General features: G+C 32.1%; 1 protein-coding gene across 9 annotated transcripts in view; it reads right to left on the bottom strand.

Annotated features, from left to right (window-relative positions):
* Nucleotides 1-2,028: 2,028 nt before the first annotated feature.
* The window catches only part of LOC127701418 (uncharacterized), a 305,234-nt gene continuing 283,451 nt past the window's right edge, over nucleotides 2,029-23,811 (bottom strand). For all 9 annotated transcript variants that reach the window (XM_052205280.1, XM_052205282.1, XM_052205279.1 and 6 more), the window contains 7 exons: nucleotides 22,198-23,403; nucleotides 18,584-18,623; nucleotides 15,803-16,080; nucleotides 15,395-15,422; nucleotides 12,966-13,268; nucleotides 8,420-8,719; nucleotides 2,029-4,773 (listed from right to left, as the gene is read on the bottom strand). In XM_052205280.1, coding sequence (XP_052061240.1) covers nucleotides 4,430-4,773; nucleotides 8,420-8,719; nucleotides 12,966-13,268; nucleotides 15,395-15,422; nucleotides 15,803-16,080; nucleotides 18,584-18,623; nucleotides 22,198-23,403 — 2,499 coding nt within the window. In that variant the 3' untranslated portion in view covers nucleotides 2,029-4,429. The remainder of the gene's footprint in view (nucleotides 4,774-8,419; nucleotides 8,720-12,965; nucleotides 13,269-15,394; nucleotides 15,423-15,802; nucleotides 16,081-18,583; nucleotides 18,624-22,197; nucleotides 23,404-23,811) is intronic.

The following is a 23,811-nucleotide window of genomic DNA, read 5'->3' as shown; positions in this document are numbered from 1 at the left end:
AACCTGGACAAACAAACAAAAATTCATACCACTTTTGCTTACTTCCGAACACTCCATTGGCATTCGTATTCAAGGAAAACGGAAGATGTGTCAAAGACCAAATACAACCAACGTCATTAGTATTCAATATGTAGGTATGAACAGCAATGGGCATTTATATTAACCTAACAGTGTGAAATATAATAATGAACTTGAAATTCAAAGAAACATGTGTTTTCGATATACCATCTATGTTTATTTTTTAAAAAAAATGGACACTCCTTACATTCCCTTCAACAAAGCTGATAAAACATGAGAGGACAGCATAAATAAAACTAATTGGTTCTTTATTGGTTTGGCCTGTTTTGAATCGAGCGCCACTTATGAGTCCTGTGTTAAAGACACTCGCTTTGTGAAATCTAATCATATGTCACACTAATTTTGGGACACACATTTGTATTAGAATATAGCCGTTGACAGTTATTGTTCATTATATCTTGATAACAGGTGAAACCTATATATAATCAACCAAATTTTTAAATTTTTACAGCTTTCTAAATGAATTACCTTGAGTTTAACTTCATAGAAAACAGGTATATCCTGATTTGTATATCTATCACCTTCGTATACGCCAATTTTCAACCAATTTTTAAAGTCTAATAGTGAAACACGACCGTTCGGAAGTCAACTACATTTTTGTACTACTAAAAATAACGAATTGTCTTTTGAAAATCTTACATAAGTATACTATGGAGCGCATTTATCCTCAAGTTTTAAATTTTGGCCCAAAAGGGTCAAAATATATTTCTCTTTCGCCAAAAGATTCAGTTCTGTTTAATAAGTTTGTTGGTTGGTTTTAAGTAATCGATGGCATCACAAACACTATTGTTTGTACGAGTGAGGCTACTTTAAGAAAAAAATCTATATAAGCCGCGTGAATCAGTGGCCTGACACTCATAATTTCATCTTAACCTTGTGACCATTAATGCATTTTTATTTAGTACACAGAAACAGTCTGTTCTATGGCATTTATAAGGAAGTGAAGTTTACGATATTTTATCGGACGATAAGTTGATAAACATTGGTTTGTTTATTCAACAATTGTATGCGGTCCGTGTACTAATGTAACTTCACTAACATGTTGTCTGCTCTGTGGTCGGGTTGTTGTCTCTTTGACAAATTCCCCATTTCCATTCTCAATTTTATTATAATTAGTTAATTTAATTAATAGCAGGTTTTAACAATAGGAATTGTAGTTCTAATAAATATTAAATTTCTTTGTTTTCTTCAAAAACTGTCACATATCATTTCAGGAATAATACCAATAACACACAGTAAAGATGTGTTGCTCTAACTCTATTGAGAATACAAAAAAAAATGAGTTGTGCTTATTTTACTTCAAATATAAACACACAGAAACAGTTATAGTCTGTATTTTGTTTTTGTAATTTATCCAATTTATGGAAACAGATCGAACATCGTTTCAATTTATTATAAAATGTCTACCTTTCTTTGAAATATTCAAAACGTTTCACTTCTGTAGATTTATACATTTTCATAGATACCAATTTTCGTGGATTGAGGAAAATATGTATTTTCGTGGACGTTTCATTTCATAGTTTTTCGAAAGTATACTTTAAAGCCTTTAGAAAACTTCTATTCTAGAAAACACCAGTGCCCAAGAAATTCACGAAAATAGGTATCCCAAGAATAATAATGAATCAATAGTATGTAACGCTTGTACTGAAGTATGAAAAATTGTAAACCATATGTAACTTTCAATTTTTATTTGTTGCCAAATCGGAACCAAAATATGGAACAGGTCGACCTTAGGACTTAGACTGGAACGACATGAAACCACTCAACGTATATTGGCAATCGCATTAGAAGTTGAGATGACATCATTTAAAATTTAAACACTGAAGGATGATCTTGACAGGTACAACATGTATAACTTGTTTATTTTCAGACCACAATATTGTTTAATGCATTTCGGTTTTCAGCAACCGATTATCGATCACTTTCATATATAATTTAAAACAATTTACATTTCGTTCACTATTTTATTGGCAAGTACACATCATGACCATGATGACAAGAGGCAAACAAGTACATCAAACACTAAAATCAGCACTAAATAAATTTGAATATCACAGAGCCGTTAGGCGAAGGAAATTTGTATACCTCGAAACCGGTATTTTTGGAAAAATACTCGTTGTAAGAATGATATAATTGTTTAATTCCACCGAATGTTCTTTGTATCCATCTCAACGAAAAGTCCAGAGGTCTTCAGACGTCACGTTATTTTTAGACATGGTATTTCCTATCTGCCATGGTATTTGCTAGCATATACCCCGGCACATGGAATTCCCTTATGACAAATAAACCGACAGAGAAAAGAAAATCTCAATATATAGAAAATTTGTGAAAAATACCACTCATCCAATCAAAATACAGCATTATTGCATAAGGTGGAATTATACAAAAAAAGCTTATAAGATTATATAACCATTTTTATTTACAATGATTCGTGAGCCCATCATCTCAATATAAACATGTTTAGATGTTCAAAGATTCCTTAATCGCTTATATTTACAAATAATCCACATTTACATTGATGTAATGATTCAGGAAAAACATATATTTATAGAATCTTCAGACATATCAAACTCAATCCTCTTTTTGCTACTCAAAGTAGCCACCCCAAATGCATAATCAAAACATTGAATTTGTTACATTAAATCGGGTGCGGTAGTATCATGTGACCCAATACTTTGATTCCTATTTGAGAAAGTAAATGTTCATAACTTTACAAGAAAATCATTTCCAAATGAAAATGTTCCTACGAGAATGTGTTCATAGTTAATACTTATGTTTTGCACTTGTTTTCCTAAAATTACTGTTCAAAACTTTATTTCTTGCAAAACGTGCCACATGGAAAAATGACATAAGAAGCAAGTTTGAAACTCTATTTATCTACAGAAAGCAACATAATGAGAACACTGTATATTTTTCTATTAAAAATAAAAACAACATCAGTTTCTCAAGTAATAAAAGTCAATGTTACCAAATTTACTTAAAATATGCCCCTTTATATATGTCATGTTGACTTAACAAAAATTCTAGATATAAAAAAATTATAGATACCAAAACATGAATCACGTTAAACATCATTCAAATTAGTCTAGTAATTTAAGAGGAGATGATTTTTTAAAAAGGGTCACCAAACGATACCAAAAGCTCATAACTGAGCTAAACTTGAAACATTATCATACACTTTTATGTATAGTTATCCTTATCAACTATGCGGTTTAGGTGAATTTTTAAAAATCAGATCAGTGAATGAGCTGATAGATAATATTCTACATTTTACATTCTTAACCTATCTCAAATAATATACAATATAATAGCCAAAAACTGCCAAAATCGGTCAAAATTAATATTTGCAATTTAACATATTTCCTTTAATTTTCCATATATCTATTTATCTACAGAAAGCAACATAATGAGAACACTGTATATTTTTCTATTAAAAATAAAAACAACATCAGTTTCTCAAGTAATAAAAGTCAATGTTACCAAATTTACTTAAAACATGGAAAATGTGAAAATCTGTATATATTGACATTAGAGACAACACCCCCAAAACATGTAAAAGTAGTAACCAGATTTTCTAGGTACATAAATCATGTAAATATTGTGTGCTAATCACTTTGTCACAGTTTCCATTTCAACCTAGCGCCAATAGTTTTAAGATACCAGTAACACAAACTGTGAATAAAACTGTAAATATCGGTAAAAAGTACTCTCTAAGGGGTAATAATTCCCTATTTTCTGAAATTGCTGAAGTAAATTAGTATTGCTGTGTTGAATATGTTTTGTAATTTACACTTTTAATTTTGATCCTATCTTTTTCAACATAACAGTCAAAAACTAAGAAAAAAGAAGAAAAAAAAAACATTTCAGGGCAATAACTTTAAGACAGGTTGACAAATTATTCAAATACAATTTTCTACATTGTTTAACCGTATTGTGCTGACCATCGTTTCAATGCTGATTGTCACAAATTGCTTTAGTTTTTGAGATATAAGCCTAATTACGCAATGTACCCCCTATGTTTTTTGTTAAGACGCAGTGGTCAGGTTGGTCGATCTTCATGGTTTAAATCACAAATGTTATAGGAGACTTTTTATAGATTACAACATTTGATTTTAGTATTATCAGTATTGGACATGCAACATTTGATTTTAGTAGTACTGCTGTCTTACATAATTATGCATTGTAAACATATAAACGATGTAATGTGATATATCCCGTTCATGTTTTTTTTTGTATTTAAAGCACAAGAAATTGACTTTACTGGACTTTCCCTTATGTTTATGAGCAGAAATTTGTCATATTTTCAATTTGTATTAATTTACATAGTTTTTCAAGTACAGAATTCTTCAAACTATATTCCCTCGGATTGTTTGTAGCAACTTTGAATGGTTGAAATATTTCTGCTTGTAACTTCCGTTTTTTCTATTTGATCCGCTAATTCTGCATTATCAACTCGCAAAGCTGTCAGAAATTCAGTAAATTCTTTTTCACCTCTGCGCAAAAGTTTGTCCATTAATTCCCTGTTCTTTTGTTCCTGGGTAGAACCGGATTTTACCATTTGGTTATCCTCAATTGTCAAGACATCACTTGCCATTAGATGATCTTCTATTGTCTCATACATTACATTGTTGATGATGTTTGAGTAATTCTTCTGTAGTTGAACCACAAACACGTGCACAGCCACGTTTGATATTCCTACAAATATAAACAATTAAAACTGTCCCTTCAATTTAAACAATTTAAATAAAATTTGACTTACTAACAAGGACGTGTATAAGCCATAATCAAGGCAAACAACTAAAGTAACAAAATACCGAACACCCAGTTAAAGGGAAGTTATACAAACTGCCAAACCAAACGTTCGACTATATCAACCAACGGAACAACTGGAAACCAACTGTCATATTCTTGACTTGGTCCAGGTATTTTCCTTAGTAAATGATATATGAAAATTCTTTTTATAGATAGCTTGTTTGTCAATTGTATATATACTGACGGACTTTAGAAACGCAACACACATTTTGGTGATTTTTTTTTACCAAATCATGATAGATCCTCATAGAACTACTATTCATGCTTACCATACTTCTTTATGGTTAGAAAAAATCAATACCTGACTTACCTGAGGTAGTGAACATTCTGGATTATTGAAGTCGCACGAATTTCTTAAAGCGAAAATTTGAAACCCATAAATGATTTTTTAAGGATTTTTTTTCGTGAAACAATTTTTTCAATCCATACCAACACTCATGACACTTGAATCATTAGAAAAATGTTGCACCCCCATATTGCCGTGACTAAACAATGACAATCTGAATCAGGCCATATGAATATTGCAGTCAGGAATACATGAACGTGCTGTTTTCAGACAATTTCACGTCAGAAACTCGTTTTACTGTCCTTACAACAACGGTACAGGCAGACGGGATTTGTTGATGACCATCCATGACCAGATCAGTATGACGTGACAACGCAACGTCAATAAAAGTTGATTATGCAACGTCATTTGCGAGACATGTTTACGTCCGCAACGTCAAATGCTAATCAAGTCGACGAAGGCCATGGCAGACAGATTCATGCCAAAAATGTTTATCATATACTGAAATGCCAAAGAATCGACTGCAGAAAAAAACATTTGAAAACATTTAAAAAAAAAAAGAATTTTGATCACAATATTGTAAATTAATGTATGAAATTAAAAATCAGTTCTTATCAATATTTTGCATAGTTTTAAATGTCGTACACCATTCATTCACACCATTCCCGATCGCACGTTACACCATTACACCATTCCCCTTACACCATACACCATAGCACCATACACCTTCTACCATTGCACCATATGCCATACACCATTACACCATACATGTTTTTTGGGAAGTTTACACCATCCAAGGGCTGTAAGCCCTTTTCTACTGAATTTTATAGTTTGTTCTTATGTTGTACTGTTACATCACATTCCCTTGTCAGGCGGATATACGGCGCCAGCAAACATGTTTAATCCCGCAACATTCTGTATATGTCTGTCCCAAATTTGGAGCCTGTAATTCAGTGGTTGTCGCTTTATGTCTCTTTTTAATTGTTTTATAGTTGTCATTTCGGGGCCTTTTGAATCTTACCAAGCGGTATGGAATTTGCACATTATCGAATTGTCGAAGGTCGTACGGTGACTTAAAGTTGTTTCTGGTGGAAAGTTGTCTCATTGGCAATCATATCACATCTTATTTTTTATATGATATTAGTTGCACAACTGATTTTTCACAGTGATATAAATTATCTAGGAAACCAATAAAAATTTATCAGTAATTTCTCTTTTGGTTAGACTTACTGATTAAGGTCATACTTAGCTGTTTTGCTATCAATAAGCTAATGAATAAAGGTGAAACAAGACGGCAATACAACAAGAAAAAATAAACAAATAACCTTTAAATGGCAACATACAGTTTACAACAATAGACAAATGTCTATACAATATAGTGGCCAACTCCAAAGCAACCCGAGTCCATGAATGTAGTAAATAAATTTCACATACCATCACAGATCTGACATTAAAACTCAATTCTCAAAATAGGTATATGTTTTCAAATAGTATCAGTTCTTTTAATTATACCTTGAAACATCAAAACTATTCATATTTTTTTACTATATTTGCAACTTGTGCAGATTTCGTTGAACACTGCACGATAATATATCATCTTGACACTACTTAGAAGCACAATAAACAAAACAGCAGATTTTTAAAATTTTATGTTCTTCCATTTACTTTTGTTATTCACCAACATGTTTCTTTAATTGTAATAAGAGGGGCATATTTGTTCATCAGAATGAACCTCACGATTGGTTTATAAACTAGACATTCAAAGGATGATATAATTCGAATGGTTTGTAACCCGGATATGTTTTTCTCTCAATCGATTTATGACTTTTGAACAGCGGTATACTGTTGCCTTTATTTAAGCCAATATGGTTTAAATTGAAACTGTAGTTTCAGAGAATATAAAATGACCAAGAAATCGGAAGTATCGTCACCTCAGTAGTCAGTGCTTGGGTACTGACAGTATGTATAACATATCTTTCTAAAAGTTTGCCGTTGATAAATTAAAAATTAGTAAAGATCAAAGTTTCTAACTCACTTAGGCAAAGTTGACCTTTAACAAAGTTGACTGTTCTTTTTAGTTCCCTATTTTGTGGCATTTGGCTATCCACGTGTTACATGTGTTAACTGATTTGTACATCTTGGGGTTTCATATTCCGGGTTTGAGTGTTCCAGATTAAAGCGAGTCCAGAAAAAAAAACCGCTTCGGAAGTATCACAATTATACAGTGTCATTTTAAATATTAATCTATTGAATACCAAAAATGACATATGTGTCTTTGAAACATGATAATATTGCTCACTGGGTGTGCCAAATAATCATAGAATGTGGTTTCAAAATTGTTATCTTTTATTTTTGTTTACAATTGCTACAACAATTCCAGAGTATTCGTAAATTTTATGGTGAATCTAACAAATCAACAGATATATAAAATGACATTCAATCCGAGTCTTTTTCCTCATACACATTTATCTATTATTTTCTTTCTTAATCCAAGTTCAATGAATATGTTAATGGTGCCGACTTCTAACTTGAAGAATAATGGAGTCCGCAAACAAAGTAACGTGTGCTTTGTATTATCCCTTACATTTGAAAATGATAATGATGGTTCGTCGATGCTTTACAACAAAAGATATACAGTGATTGTGTTACCTTTGTCACCAAAAAAAAAAGGGAACTTTACAATGAAACCCATGTTTGTTCCTTGTTGTTAAAAGAAATCTTACGAGGAGAAAAAAACAACTGATGAAAAAAAAAGCCAATGCTAAAACAACTGGCTACTAGACTGGTGTATCTAATACTATAATGTTAACACCGAGATATATCTTGCCATTATGTAATTGTGACAGTTGATTGCAATTGTTGAAACACAAACGGCAATACTTTGACAGGTTAAATCTCCTTGGAAATCAGAAATGATAATGTTGATACAACTGCATACCTAATATCAAAGACTTACCATAGGTGGTTCATCCAAAACTGAGATTATCACTTTTAAAGCAAGTAATTAATTACCATTTAAACTAAACAAAAGTTTCAAAAACTTTAGACCATGACTAAGCGGGCGGGGCCATACAATCTCACTGGAAAAGGGATGTGCCACTGTTAACACAAATATATTCGTAGGTAACAATACCATATTGTTATCTGATGTTCCCCTTAAACGTCAAACTTTAACTTGCACTGCACGTCTGAGTTTTACTTTTGCCACCTCGTTGAGGCGAGACGCTAATTTATAGATCATACCTTCATTTTCAGTTGTTGCTAACGTTGCAATTTGGCTCAAATCTTGTATTTCACATTTCAACTGATCTGCTAGATTTGTGTATCCACTGTTTTGTAGTGCATCTAAAAACACCAAATAAGTAACTTCTATCCTTTCTAGTATTATTTCAAGCAATGCTTTGTTCCTATCATCTTGCCCTGCATGTTGTTCAATGCGGCGTCTGTCATCTACTGAGATCACCAAATGTGTCATCATATGATCTAAAATCTGGTTGGTTTCAATCTTCCGTTTGATTCTGCTTTCATTATTCCTGATTATATCTGAATTTCGTTCATAAAAATAAAATTAGATTTAATTTTTAACCTTTATTGATCAATACATGTATCTGTATATTTATTTTTATCATTTATTATAAAAGATGTTTTGATAATATTACATACATTGTAAGTAATAATTTAAATCGGTATTACATTATTTTCAATTAATATTTTGTTACGTGTTCTTATTCTGTTCCACACATACTTTACATAGAGAGGCGGGCGATACTAACGGGGTATTCGAGGAAAACAGGACGGGATTGTGGTTAAGACAATTGGACATATCCGTCGTCATCTGTTTTTCTATAACGGTCAACCAACTTGTGATGTCGTCTGTACATTTGTAGAAGGGATGACTCCAACTTAACAACTTGGGACCTTAATTTTAACAACTTGATTGTGAACAGCAACCCTCTATCAAGTTACGGAAATCGTGATAGGAAATGAAAGCTCTGGAATATCTATCAACTGGAAGATAATTTGATTTTAAAGGCAAGTCTTTGATATGGACTGTTGGAACAATTTAGAGCTGGTCTATTGTTTAAGATTTGATTGTGGCCTTAAGGTTGGCGCAACATCGATAAAGTCCAGGCCGGCGGAAAATATCAACAAGTACTGGTCGATTGAAGATTTTGGGTGACAATAATTAAAGCAGCAGTACCTACCTGACCAGTTGCTGCTAGTCACCAAACTATGCAAGTGTTTAAAATAAGCATGAGGTACTATTTAAACACAACATTTAACAAGAATTTTCTGTTTTAAACATTTATAAAAGCGGAATATTGAAATAATATATTGTTATAAGCAGTCAGTTTGGTTCACTTTTGTCAAAGAAAGATAAAAGAACATCGTTTATGTACTATTGGCTTGTAACAATTCCACTTCATTTTGATCCTTATTCGTGCACCCTATTATATCCACTCAGCTGGAGATGGGTTATGCATGTGCTGACTGCTTATAACGAAATTGTTTTTCAATATGCTGCTTTTACAAATTATTAAAAAAAGGAATGTCAAAATCGAAAAGTGAAACAAGGGAGATACAAGCAAAAACCATTTCGTTGACTGGTTTTGCTAACTAGTGGTTAGTCTTACTTAAACGTAAGTTTTAAAGGTACGTTTTAGTAAGACAGAATTCAAATATAAGATCTTCACTCAAATAGAGGATCAGGATTTCAAAAGCGAATGCCCTTTTAAGTTAATATTAGCCATTTTAAATGTCCTCTTTTCGAATACATTTATATTACTATTATACATCATGGATATAGACAGTGAATTCTTACTATAAATTGTTAACGTAACAGAAAATTAATGTGTTGTCCCTGGTGCAGATTGCACTATTGCAGTTTTTATATTTAACCGTAGTTTTGAGTTTTTTCTAGAATAGTGTAACAAGTTTACAAAAGGACTTTACGGTTGCATGTTGAATGGCAAATTAAGTGTTGTGTTAAATATATGGGTGTACATTTATGGATGGACACAGTAAATGCCTCGTAATAAAGGCCATTATAATGTTTGGGATTTAAAAAATGCATCGAATCATAAGAGTAAAGGTCATTCAAACATACCATTCTGCATAAAGAGCATTTTCATCTCAAAGACCAAAAGAGAGAGATTTAAATTTTCTGAGGACTTAAATTAGTAATTGTTAATGATGATATTGAATTATCAATACTGATAAGTTCTGGTCGATTGAAGATTTTGGGTGACAATAATTAAAGAAGCAGTACCTACCTGACCAGTTGCTGCAAGTCACCAACATATGAAAGTGTTTAAAATAGGCATGAGTTACGATTTAGACACAAATTTTAACATGAATTTTCTGTTTCAAAAATTTATAAAAGCGGAATATTGAAATAATATATTGTTATAAGCAATCAGTTTGGCTCACTTTTGTCAAAGAAAGATAGAAGAACATCGTTTATGTACTATTGGCTTGTAACAATTCCACTTCATTTGAATCCTTATTCGTGCACCCTATTATTACCACTCAGCTGATGATGGGTTATGCATAAGCTGACTGCTTATAACGACATTGTTTTTCAATATTCCGCTTTAATAAATTATTAAAAAAAAAAGAAATGTCAAAATCGATAAGTGAAACAAGGGAGCCACAAGCAAAAACCATTTCGTTGACTGGTTTTGCTAACAAAAAAGCAATTCATGCACAGGTAAAAAGATGATTTACATGATGTTTTTTTTTAAATCTGAGAAATGCAATATGACAAATCTAGTAAAAAGTCAATATACGATTGCACGTGCTTGTCTGTCTATTTATATTTATAAATATATCTAGTGGTTTAACCATCGAGAGTCTTCGGAGGTATTCTCAATGGTTATTTAGACGGCGTATAATTACAAACACGCACAAAATACAGATTAATTATAACGAGTTGATGCATTGCTAACTGTTTCTTGTTTCTTGTAGACTTTTGGTTATTTGAATATACATTTTCATGTTTTAGTATGATAGCATTCACATATGAGATCTTCAATCAAATAGAAGATCAGGATTTCAACAGCTAATGCCCTTTTAAGTTAATATAAGCCATTTTAAATTTCCTCCTTTCTATGTTAAATGGCAAATTAAGTGTTGTGTTAAATATATGGGTGTACATTTATGGATGGACACAATAAATGCTTCGTAATAAAGGCCATTATAATGTTTGGTATTTAAAAAATGCATCGAATCATAAGGGTAAAGGTCATTCAAACGTCACATTCTGCATTAAGAGCATTTTCATCTCAAAGACCAAAAGAGAGAGATTCAAATTTTCTGAGGACTTAAATTAGTGATTGTTAATGATGATATTGAATTTGATGTAATTAATTTCAAAAACTGAAGCATTCAAAAGGAAAACGTTTATTTAATTTAACTTCATTTCATTCATCATTGTTTAACTACATTACATAGAAAAGACAACTTGGATAACGTCAATCGACCAGTCATGCTATCATTGACAACTACGGAAAATCAACCGCGGTGGTCAATATTGGTAAATACCAATAGTAAATAACAGGGCCGGATTTAATGAACAAACTTTGGTCGACTTGTAAATATGTGTTAGTTATTTTCTCCTTTAGGATGTAATCTTAATGAATCATATTTCACATCTCATTTTTCTTAGTAAATACCGCTGCAACTGCTGGATGAGCATATATATGCCTTGTATTCTGCTATGATTTTGTCCAGACATAATTAATAATCTATACCTCATAATCTGTATCAATAGGACTTCTAAACGTAAGTGAAGATTGACAAATAATAATGCATGCAAATTTCATGTAACAATAGTCAAACCATCAATTGGGACTAAGTCCAGGTTCTGGTTTGAAGGGACGTAGACCAATGTTTGCAGGCAAAGGTACTGTATATGATTTTTTTGTCAGCTTACTTATAACAAAATCAATTATTTTCAATGATCTGATTTATAAATTAGGAGGGACACCCCTCGCTTTGATAGTGGAAATATGGTTTTGATAACAATTATTATACAAGATTGCTGCATTGTGTAAATGAGGAATTCCATTGTGTGCCACAAAAAAGTCGAACTCCCGTGAAAACTGTTAAATCATGAAGACAGTACAATATGATCAACTAACCATGATGACAACCGATTCCACTAAACATGAGAGGTTTCCGTCAAACGGTCTCCGATAAGTTGTGTTCAGAAGGTATCATTGTCACAATACTAAACAAATTGTCAAAAACTTTGATGACAATACAAGTCAACTACATGTACACAGGATGGCGAAAAGAAGTACAAGGTCAGAGAGTTTTATGTCAGTTAGTCTCTGAGGAGTTGCGTTCACAAGGCGTTAATGTCACAATACTCTATAAAATTGGCAAAGCCCCATAACTCCTGTAAACGCGGTCAAATAAAAATGACGGTACAATATGGTCAACTACACATGATGGCAAACAATTCTACAAATAATGAGGGCTTCAGAAAGACATAACTAGAGGAGTTGTGTTCACAATGTAATACATGTATTCTTACTATAATGCAATTATGGTCAAACTTACGATGGATCACGACTCAGAGAAAGTGTCGACAAATAATCCTAGTATTGAATCGTGATGTCAAACGGGCTCTGAGTATTGGTATGTTAATGTGACACTCACTGATACCAACAATTCAAAACTTTACCTGTGTCCGAATCAACACGTTCTGATATGTTAAAAAATCAAATTAAAATACTTAAGCCATATTTTGTAAATTGAGTCATATATGTTAGATTGTATTTACCTTCAAGTTGCTCCTTTACTCCTACGTCATAACTAAAGTATGACAAAACACTACACAAATCAAGGCGATAAAGAGTCTTGGCTAAAACTTCATACGCAGCTTTTTCAGTTTTTCGCCACTTGTTAAGGACGTCCTCTGTTTGTCCACGAAGATTTGTCACATGATTCGATTGTATCTGATGCATTTTAACAACAGATAGTCCAAGTTCTATTCCAAGCTGGAATGTTTCCCTACCAATATGATTAGGCAGTAGTTTTACATCGGAACTCGATGGTTTAAGATTCAACTTGTCTTTTGGTAGATCTAAAATTTAAACAAGATAATCATGAATACTTAACAACAAATTAATGTTTAAAATGTATTAATGGATACTGTATTATAATGTCACACAATATCAAGAACAAAAAATTGCAAGCAATCTCATACAAAACATACCTTTATTCGTTATCAGACATTGCAGAAAATTACGTTCCAGTAGGAAATTAAAATTCAAACTATAGGTAAACAGAAAATGAATACACGTTTTACAAAGTACACGGCATGGAATATTTATCTTTTATTGGCAGCAACGTTTATTTTTCTCTGGACACATTTTGTTTTTCGACTTTATTTAAAAAAAAAAATTATGTAACAAAACGAAAAATGAAACAAAAGTCAATATTGTCTTCCAACTCCACCAGTTTTAAATGGAAACAGACTAATATTTTCACTTTCCTACTAAAAATTGTTATTTGCAAGGGATTAAAACAATGTATTATTAAAAACATATCCCGTGTCCTAACAAAAGAAAAATTATCGCTGCAAAACAAACGTGAAGTTTTAAGATAAACATCAAACCATTAATTAATAGTTTAAAATATATCATTTTTTGATATTTCAACTTGCTTTTTCTTGTCCAATATTCACACAGTTTCCAGTATTTTGCATTCAATAATCGCAATACCAACCGGTAGAACGTCTATACGACGAAGACGACAAATACCGACCGAGATTTTTTAGATTAGCATATGCTATAGCCGTTTACGATATCGATATTTATGTCACTTGACTAATGACACAGGCGCTTACATTCCATTAGTATGTAATATTTCATTTGGGGGACCATTAATATATTTCAAATAAAGATTGAAGAATCAAAACAATTATTTTCAACTTAAGATACAATAATATCTTACGTTGAATTTATGAAAAAGAAAAAGAAAACAATTTTGTTCATTCGAATATGCACGTAAAGAAGGGTAACAAGCATGGAAATCACTAATCACAAGAATTGAACGAGTATATTAGCTGACTAACAACGTAAATATGAATAATATGAAACAGTAATTTACTGCTGTTCAATTTTCAACGGACCATTAAAAAATACAAGTCAAGGCAACAAAATAAAAAAATAAAAATGAAAAAAAAAAAAACATTTACGAATATAAAAATCCGAAAATTTGCTTCAAAATGTTAAGCAACAGCTTTAATTAAAACTATTTTTTTAAAAAGGGACAACATCATCCTGGTAATACATAACAATCCACTGACGGGACATATGTTTTATGCAAATTACTAGAGCACATACTTGCATGCAACATTACAAGACACCTCGAAACAAAGCTTTATGACTCCCAACACTAGTTCAAAGCAAGTAAATCATGCAATTTACAGATCATTTCACTTGTAAACCAGCTGTAGTCTTAAAACGATATTAAAATAAAAACCGACCTAAACAGTACATATTTCGCTAGAGCTTTTGAGAATGTTCCACATAATAATAACATGCAGTGTCCTTATTTCCAGCTGTAGTCTAAAAACGATATTAAAATAAAAACCGACCTAAACAGTACATATTTCGCTAGAGCTTTTGAGAATGTTCCACATAATAATAACATGCAGTGTCCTTATTTTCCGTTTAAGTGTGCTTCATTGAGAAATGTTTTATTTTAGATATATGTGTCAAATGCTAAATCAAAGTCAAGGTCAAATTGTTTTTTAAGACACTTGCTTGTTAAAATAGCAGTAACCCTCAATAAGGAACAAATCATAGGAAATCCAAGCCCTTGGCTGCCATCTATGTGTTAAATACGCCATATGAAAATTGAAATCCTCTCACGTAACGTAAAGTTGACTTTCCAACCAAGCCTCAATATTTCCTAAAGTTGGCTGCTGAACATTTTTCTGAGTTCGATTTGTCTCTTTCCATTAGACTTTTCAAAGATTATACCCCAAAATAGAAAAAAGGATGCAACATGTAAGGGTTTAAGTATTGTAACATGTGTAATGAATCCGCCAATAATATCGACCTAATAGAGAATCTTATCTTGTTGATGGTGTTTGCTGTTCAATTGCTTTCTGCTTCTGTTCAAGATATCCAAAGCTAAACATAATACATAATTGGTAAACTCTCTTTTTACAAATTTATTATTACGTCGGTTATCACTTACCTACGTCTGTTTGAACATCTCTCAAAATCTGTAATAACAAATGTAAAACAGTCATTTAAAACATTTAAAACTACAGTATAACCAACAATAATGTATAATGCTCACAGGTTTAGTCAAACAACTTTTAAAATAAAGCATTTTTTTTGCAAATGGGTCTTGATTCTAGTCATTGAAGGTGACATTAATTCCCAGCATACATACACTTGAATACCCATCACTAACACTGTTCAATAATTGCATTTTAAATTTATGTTGAAGTGTACCTCTGTTGTGGATTCAACTTATGTAAACCTTTTTTAAAAAACATCAATCAGTCCTATTACTTACAAATCCACCAAATTTACCATTACAATGCGTATGTTATAATGTTGAAAAAGTGATATAATATGTCAGTCATTATACATGTACCTGACATAATATGTGGATATTAAGTTCTTCTTCCTTCAGACTTTCCTGGAGCTTCCTGAAAGTAGCGTGTTTTGTACTCTTCTTCCAATCATGTAGAGCGTTAATTTTGATATCAAAATCTCCTCTGCTATACGACTCAATATTTTTCCATGACTGCGATGGTTTTCTTTCCTTTAAATGCATATACATTTTCAATGTTTCTTCTATTGTCAATTCAGCTGCTAGGCGTCCAAGATGTTTGTCATCAGGTAGGCTGTCTAACCATGCTTTGTCTAAACCTGTAATATATTGTTGATATACTTAACCAATGTAGACATTTAAATTTGCCAACAAAATAAGACGATTAAAAATTATCTCAATATAAACAACATCTTTAAAAAAAAAAAAGAATATTGCTATCCTGTTAAATATATTCTTCCATTAGATTAATATTTACAAATGAAGCTAATTAAGACTTTAACTGCGGTTGTTCTTAATGATTTATGAGATGACATCAAAATAAAATGTAGCATAGACAGTAATTTGAATGATATTGTTAGCTAAAAACATATGTTTTATTTATAAATTTGAAGAGCACTGTATCGAAATGCCGATATTGCGACGACACATTTTTAAAAATATAGATGAACTGTGTTTATAGTAGAAATATATAAAGACATGCATAGATTTTGGGCATGTTAAGTCCCATTGTACATGTGTAATGCGTCACCTTTGTATTTTACCCTTTTCTTGATGTATATATTGTAATTACAAGCAAATAAACAAGGTCAGTATATTAAATTTGCAGCACTTTTATTGAACTACTTTCTTGCATATCACAAGTAACATGCATTAAAGGAATAACTGATTTTTTCTTATTTCTTGTTTTCTGAAAAAGATATTCATTTTGATATTATTATCTTTATAAGTCCAAATACTTTAAGAAACACGTTCTAAAGCAGCGGAAACTGCAAAAATATATACATATTAATACATTTATAGACGAAAGGTTATATTATCTCAACAAAAATGCAGGTATTCGACACAAAAAGGAAAGAGTAATATTATGTTTAGCATACAAATAGTTATGTGGTCATGTGAATCAAATGATATAACACGTGTCGATTAAACTACATACAGCACTATTATTGGTTCACAGAAGCACATCGTCTATAAAGTGACAATCAACACTTGCGATATGAGTTTTCCTTTGCTCAACATGTTTCATTTAAGAAAATAATAGACTTACTTCTCTTCAAATATTTAAAAAGCTGTCGTCCTGGACTAAGTTTTAATCATTTTTTTTTCTTTCGACAATAAGAAGGATGGGACAAAGGATTTCAATTTTAAGCAAATCTTACAGTTTGTGTGTTGAATAAATCGGTTGTTACGTGTGAGAACACTTAGTTGACTTTAAGGTAGGCATTTTGTCCCTACTCGAATTCATTTATCATGATTTGAAATGAACTACTAGAACTTTAGTAATGTTTTGTATAAAATTTTCTGTCAAAATATACAGTAAATTAACTCATCATAGATACCTGGAAACGATTTTGTCTTGTAATTAAACAAAATTGAGTCGCAATGTTTTCCTCACAAATGTTAAAAAACATTTCTTTGAATTATGAAGGTGTTTATTATAATGTAAGCGATCTTTCTTGTTGAGCGGTTAACTCTTTTTTGAAGAGTAAAATTATAAATAAATTGAATCAAATTAAATTACAAAAGAAAGTCTTTATTATGTTAAGCCAGATACAGATTTTAAGTCACTGCTTTACCTGTCATTATTGATATTTATCGGTTTCATACAAAGGTTGGATTATTTTTATCAGAATGAAATAAATAACTCGATTTGATTTAAAACAATATCCATAACTCATGAGTTGCACTCGTTTCTTTTTATGGTGATTATTCTTTTTTTTTTTGTTAAAAAAACATTCCGTGAATAGTCATACTTGTCTATGGCAAGAAAGAAAAGAGTTTGACGTCATATTTCCTTTTCCGGCATCACACAATACTATTATACGTGTTTACCATCATTAATTGGTTTACCGACACGATAAATCTGTTTCTCAACTCACTTTGAACAGGCTTGTGCGGTCTTATATCTTTTGATACCAGTATATTCGTTTAATGTATAATGCAACCGATCGTGTCATATTTAGAATAGGACATTTTGACTGAGTGTGGATTCGCATAACGGGCGATGCAAGCATATAAGGAGACGCTCATATTGTCGACTCACCCTGTCTTACTACTTTGGAGTTTTCACAGTTTTTGTTTGTTACCTTGATTAGTATCTTATTATTCGATTAACGATATTTATTATTGTCACATTTATTAAAAGCCTGTTGTACGCTCAGAATGAAATATAATTTGCCAAATATAAAATGTCAAGGAAAAAGTGTGAGTGTTTTGGGTACTATTAAATCAATAGCATATACCAATTGCCACGGAGGAAATGAGTCTGCTGTGACTTTTGAAAGTCATCGTTGACATACAGGATAGCCAATTGAAAGTTGCAATTTCGTGCTATATTGCCATATATGCAAAACAAAAAAGGAAATAGGTGTGTCACTTTTTCACGTTAAAATCCGTGTTATACGAGACATATAACTGAATGTTGAAAATAAATAACAGGCTACAACCATAAGATAGTAATTGTTACACAATCATTGATTGTAACCACAACCCACCAGACATGCTTAATATTTCGTCAATATTGTTCATTAATAAAATTTAGCATGTATTATGTTACTTTGGTGAAATGCAATTGTTAGAAGCAAAACAAGTATTTCTTACCAAGACAATTGTCAGAGCATCTGTCATCTTTTGCCGGTAGCTGTGAAATAAAAACATGGTTGTATAACGTAAGCGTAATGATACACTATTTGTGTAAAAAGTTTGAAACATAGTGTAAGTTAAGTTAAATAAAAATACATTGCTGATGTATTTTACCTATATATGGTATTGAGTATTTCCTCAACAGCTGAATACAAAAAAACAAAGTAATATTATTGATAGAATAAATCATTACAATGAAATACTGGGAAATAAAACACACATAATATCAATAGCCATTCAAAATTATTGTTTTTCATCTTAATGCAGATGTTCCGAAAAGAGGAAATATATTTCAAGGGACATAAACCACAGGCTAAAGAAAACTAGACATCAATTAACAAACCACTACACATAAAACTAAAGACCGAGGAACACAAAGTCCACTCTAAGTCGGTGGTGAATTCAGATGCCTTGGCTGGGTCAGCAATTTCCAACTATTACATAAATTAGTTACAAGTGAGACATGCATCAAGGCAATCATGATTCGAAACACTATCCCTGGAATATTGTAACTTCGCGATAAAATATCATACCCTACATTCAATGATATCAGTATCTCTCGATTGATACGTTTAATGACACTCCGTAAATTTTATGGACACCATTACGAATTGGTTGATCTATACGATGTGTCTGTGTCTAAACTAACTAATGACATTTTTACCACGTCTTAGATTGTGGTTTAACATCTATGTCGTCTGTCTGCGAAGTACCAAACGTGACCTATTCCAAAATATGATTTTTATACCGAGTGTAAATTTGGATTGCTATATGACGCATCTCGGTATTTTGTACATCCAACATTCATGTATTTATTTGTTATGTTTTTGTAATGGTTTCGGTTGGATAATGAGTTTTCGAACAGCGGTATACTACTGTTGCCTTTATTTATGTCTTATCGTTTGTAGTCCACATTTTTATAAACTTCCCTTTCCATACTATCATTGTCATAAAAATTGTTTGGACTGGTATTGTGAAAATAGTTGTATAAAGTTCGAGATTGTATGTTCGTTACGTAAGTGCGTCACTGTTGGTGATGTTCTGTGGTGTCTGTCGTTGATGGAAGATGTTCGTTGTTGTTCTACGGTTTGCATGTTGTGTCGACTATTATATTATTTGTTTGTGCGTTTCTCTGTGATGAGTGTTCTTGCGTGTGTTTGTGTTGTATTTCTGTCACGTAATGATGTCATTTTAGCGATATATTTTAACATTATCATAAAAGCGGGAGGTTTGGCTATCCGTAAAACAAGGTTCAACCCACCATTTTTTCTTTAAATGTTCTGTACCAAGTCAGAAATATGGCAGTTGTTATCAAATAGTTCGTTTCTATGTATGTTGGCGTTTGTTTTTGTTGCACTTCAGTGTTCCTGTTGTTCCTTTGTTTTCCTCTTATAGTTGATGTGTTTGCCTCGGTTTAGTTTGTAACCCAGATTTGTTTTCTCTCAATTGATGTACGACTTTTGAACACCGGTATACCACTGTTGCCTTTATTTAATGGTGGACTGTTAGTACTCCGATGTATTACCTGCTCAGTAGCTACGTACTTCAGTTTTATCACGAAAACGAAGATTTCTTTAGTTTTGCGTTATAAAACTTAGGAGTTCATCTAAAATTAAGGAATGTAGCTATCATGAATAGCTATGAATAAGTGGCCGGGTTTTGCTATATTTTTTTGGTCCTTTTCAGATATATCATATCGATGACGTTTGAATTAAGTATTGGATTTTTCCAAAACAATGCCTTGTGCATCACTGAAAGTCATAACGCGTCAAATTACTACAAAATAATATAGGTAGTATCTAATATTATTACTAAGACTGTTGGACTGTGACCCCAGGTTATCAACAATCAAGCAACTCAATACTTCAGTACTAACAAGAAAATAATGAAATTGTTTCCTTGCAATTTCTTATATTGAACAAAGGAAATCATATGAAAGTAAATCACAAACATGTGCTCTTACGTTATACCATGCCCCGCTCACACTACATATATCATTTGATCACATTTTGATAATCATTGGACCGTGACATCTGAGTGCTAACCCTAGTTTGACATATATCCCATAGGCAGGTGAAGTTGGTATATTGCTACTAAGGTGAAGGAAATTGATAATTTCAAAATTAGAATCGTCTCGTTTGTCATAGATTCTGGTACTGAGATGACCGCTTATGTCAAATCAAGGTATAGGTCTAAAAATGAGGCAGAGAAAGCCGTTTTTGTTGTGTCTTTAATTTCTAGTTCTGGAGGATATATCAATGGAGCCTAATCAGAAAAGTTTGGATAGTTAAATAGAAAGAACATCATCAATTTATCTGAAAGTGAAACTAAATGATCTGGCTTCTTTGATCTTCTTGTTTTGACAAGTGTCTGAAGGAACTCCGACTTAAGAAGAGGTCGACAAGGACAGGCGCACAGTTCGTACCTTTAGGAATGCCGACAATTTGTTGAAGAAGTCTACCTTCAAATTCAACAAATATGTTGTCAATAAGAAACTCTTGCACACTGATCACTTGTTCCTCCCTCTGTGTAGCTTGTTTTACTTTTTTGTTCACTTTAACAAAATATGCTGTATGGTATACCAAAGTAATAAATTTAGAGCGTATGGTACCATTTTTATGTTGAAAGCATTGAGGATTATTACTTTTAGACTATGTTTCAATTTTACAGTGAGAATGGTGGTATACAGGGTTGAAAAATCTAAATTTTTGATAGAACTAATTTCAGAGAAAGATCGAGATTTAAAATTATCTAGAAGTTCTTCAGAGTTTTTTTTTAGAATCCACAAATGGTTAATACCACTACGCGAGTAAACAGTTTCACAGTATTTCTGAAGACCCTCTTTCACTGCGGACAGAATTTTTGTCAATCTAATGGACAATTCTTTAGTAAACCATGCAGATGAGCCGGCAATGTAACGTTGTTTGTACTGAATGTTGTGAAGCTTAGGTATCCAATACAAACAAGGGAAGTCCTCCGATTTGCTGTTCAATGCAATGTTCATTGAAGTCATAAAGGACTTTTCATCTTTGTCATATGATATGTTTTTGTATGTGGGATTACCTGAGTGCTCATTTATTCCTAATTCTTTTTCAAGACACTCGTAGTAGTACGATTTACATATAAAGACAATATTATTTGAATCTTTGTTCGCAGGAACAACAACATACTTATCGTGAAGAGATGATAGACATTTCACAGCCTCTTTGTCTCTGAAAACAGTTTGGTCCATTATTCGCACAATTTATCACCGTATGAATGTGACGTTTTATCAGAAATCTGATTGTTTTGACCCATACTGACAAAGTGTCCAGTGTATATTTGATGTATTTCTTTTTGTAATAAGATAACACATGCATTATGAGACTCAAGGTTTTTGTGCTAGCATATGTCTTTTAGAATGTAAATGCTAACCGAAAACTAAATTATTTCTAAAGTATTTTAGAAAGTATATGGAAGTAAACGAAGTGACAATTTGATAAAAGATGAATGCATTATCTATACCTATCATTATTGTAATGGATACTTCTTTGAAACTTAAGAGGTATATAAATTATAGGCAAAATAGATACCTTGTCTGCAAACCATCTGGACACAATATATGTCTTGTGTTTTCTTATATGATCTGGACATATCCATTCATCCATAGATGAAAATTTGTGGTCAAAAAAGCAAAGATTTCCATCACAAACTATACCAATCTGAATTGTAAAGGGCAAATCCAAAGTACAAGCAGAATCCTCTGTAACTGAGAAATAAAAGTTTGAAATTTGTGTAATAGCATGTGTAAGACATTCCTGAGCTGTTGATGCAATTGTCGATACAATGGAGGTCCGGCTTGTATTGTGTGAAAGAGTAATTATTAATTTGTTTTTCTGAAGGTCAAATCTCATATCATGTTCTTTGTCAATGCTTACATCAGCACTGTCAGTAAAAAGCATCAAGCTGGCATTTTTACTAATCTGTAACTTCCATATTGTTACAAAAGTCGCGATAAACTTGTATAAAATAGCTGGTGGTACAATTTCGTCCCGAAACGTATACGCCAAATGAATGCTTCTGTCAAACGGTATATCTAAGTTGTCTTCTCTTTTTGTACTAATCATACATGGTATTAAGAAAAAGTCAGATCCATTCGTATCGTCTTTTTGTCTACAAATTATATCCAAATGAACAAGCATTTCTACCATATATTCCTTATGTTCTATGATCGTCTGGAAGCATTCTTGTTTCCATATTTCATATAAATCCTGTTTCTGAAGTTTTCCACTGTCTTTAAGTGCTTTAAATGTTGGAAGAAGATGTTGTGGCCAAAACTGTTCCTCGGTTACAATTGAACGTAGTACATCTACCAAAAATACCGGATCTATGATAACTTTATCTCTCAGGAAAGCTTCGTCAAAGTAGATCAGTTTTCCTAAAGCATGATTAACCTTCAGAAACAGTTTCAGCTCGTCATTATCTAATGCCATGTTTTCGTTTAGTTTGTTCATGTCTTTTAGTTCATCGATTGTAATTATTTTATGTGTATCCTCTCCTTTCTTTGCTAACTGAAGTTCAAGAGGTACAAATTTGGTCGGCATCAATTCTCCACAACGAGGATGGTTCAATGCAACTTCTACTAACTGCTTTTTCAAAACATCAATTTCTTTGTCTTCCTTGTTTCTCGCATCTACAAAAATAAGTGGTCGATACTGAAGATGCTTTATTCCTCCGTGATTTTGAAAGAGTATTTCAATGGAGTTTTCTAAATAGTGCCTCTGCTCCTCTATATCACCCTGAAATATATATAAGAGCTACCAACCATCACAATGTCTGTATAAGATCGTCTTTACATGAATATGCTGCATAATCAGATTTGTTCAATGACAGTGATAATAGATATATTGAATAATACGAAATCATGTGATCCAATTTCATTTAGTTGATATTATATATATTTTGTATCAGTATGTAAAATCCAATACATTCCTGTTTTTTCAGGCACCGAAATCTCACAAAACTAACTTAATTACAAGGAGACTAAGTGTGTATCACTGTATAGGGGAACTGATTCCTATCTAATACATAAGTTATCAATCTTTTGTCAAGAAACCATCAGCATCCAGAAAAAAGAAACTGTCCATTTCTTAATACTTGGCGAACTTTTCAAACATTAACATAACAATCATGTTTGCAATTGAGAT

Source organism: Mytilus californianus, unplaced genomic scaffold, assembly GCF_021869535.1.
Source record: "Mytilus californianus isolate M0D057914Y unplaced genomic scaffold, xbMytCali1.0.p SCAF_5, whole genome shotgun sequence".
Classification (NCBI taxonomy): domain Eukaryota; kingdom Metazoa; phylum Mollusca; class Bivalvia; order Mytilida; family Mytilidae; genus Mytilus; species Mytilus californianus.
This window is presented reverse-complemented; position numbering and strand designations above follow the sequence as displayed.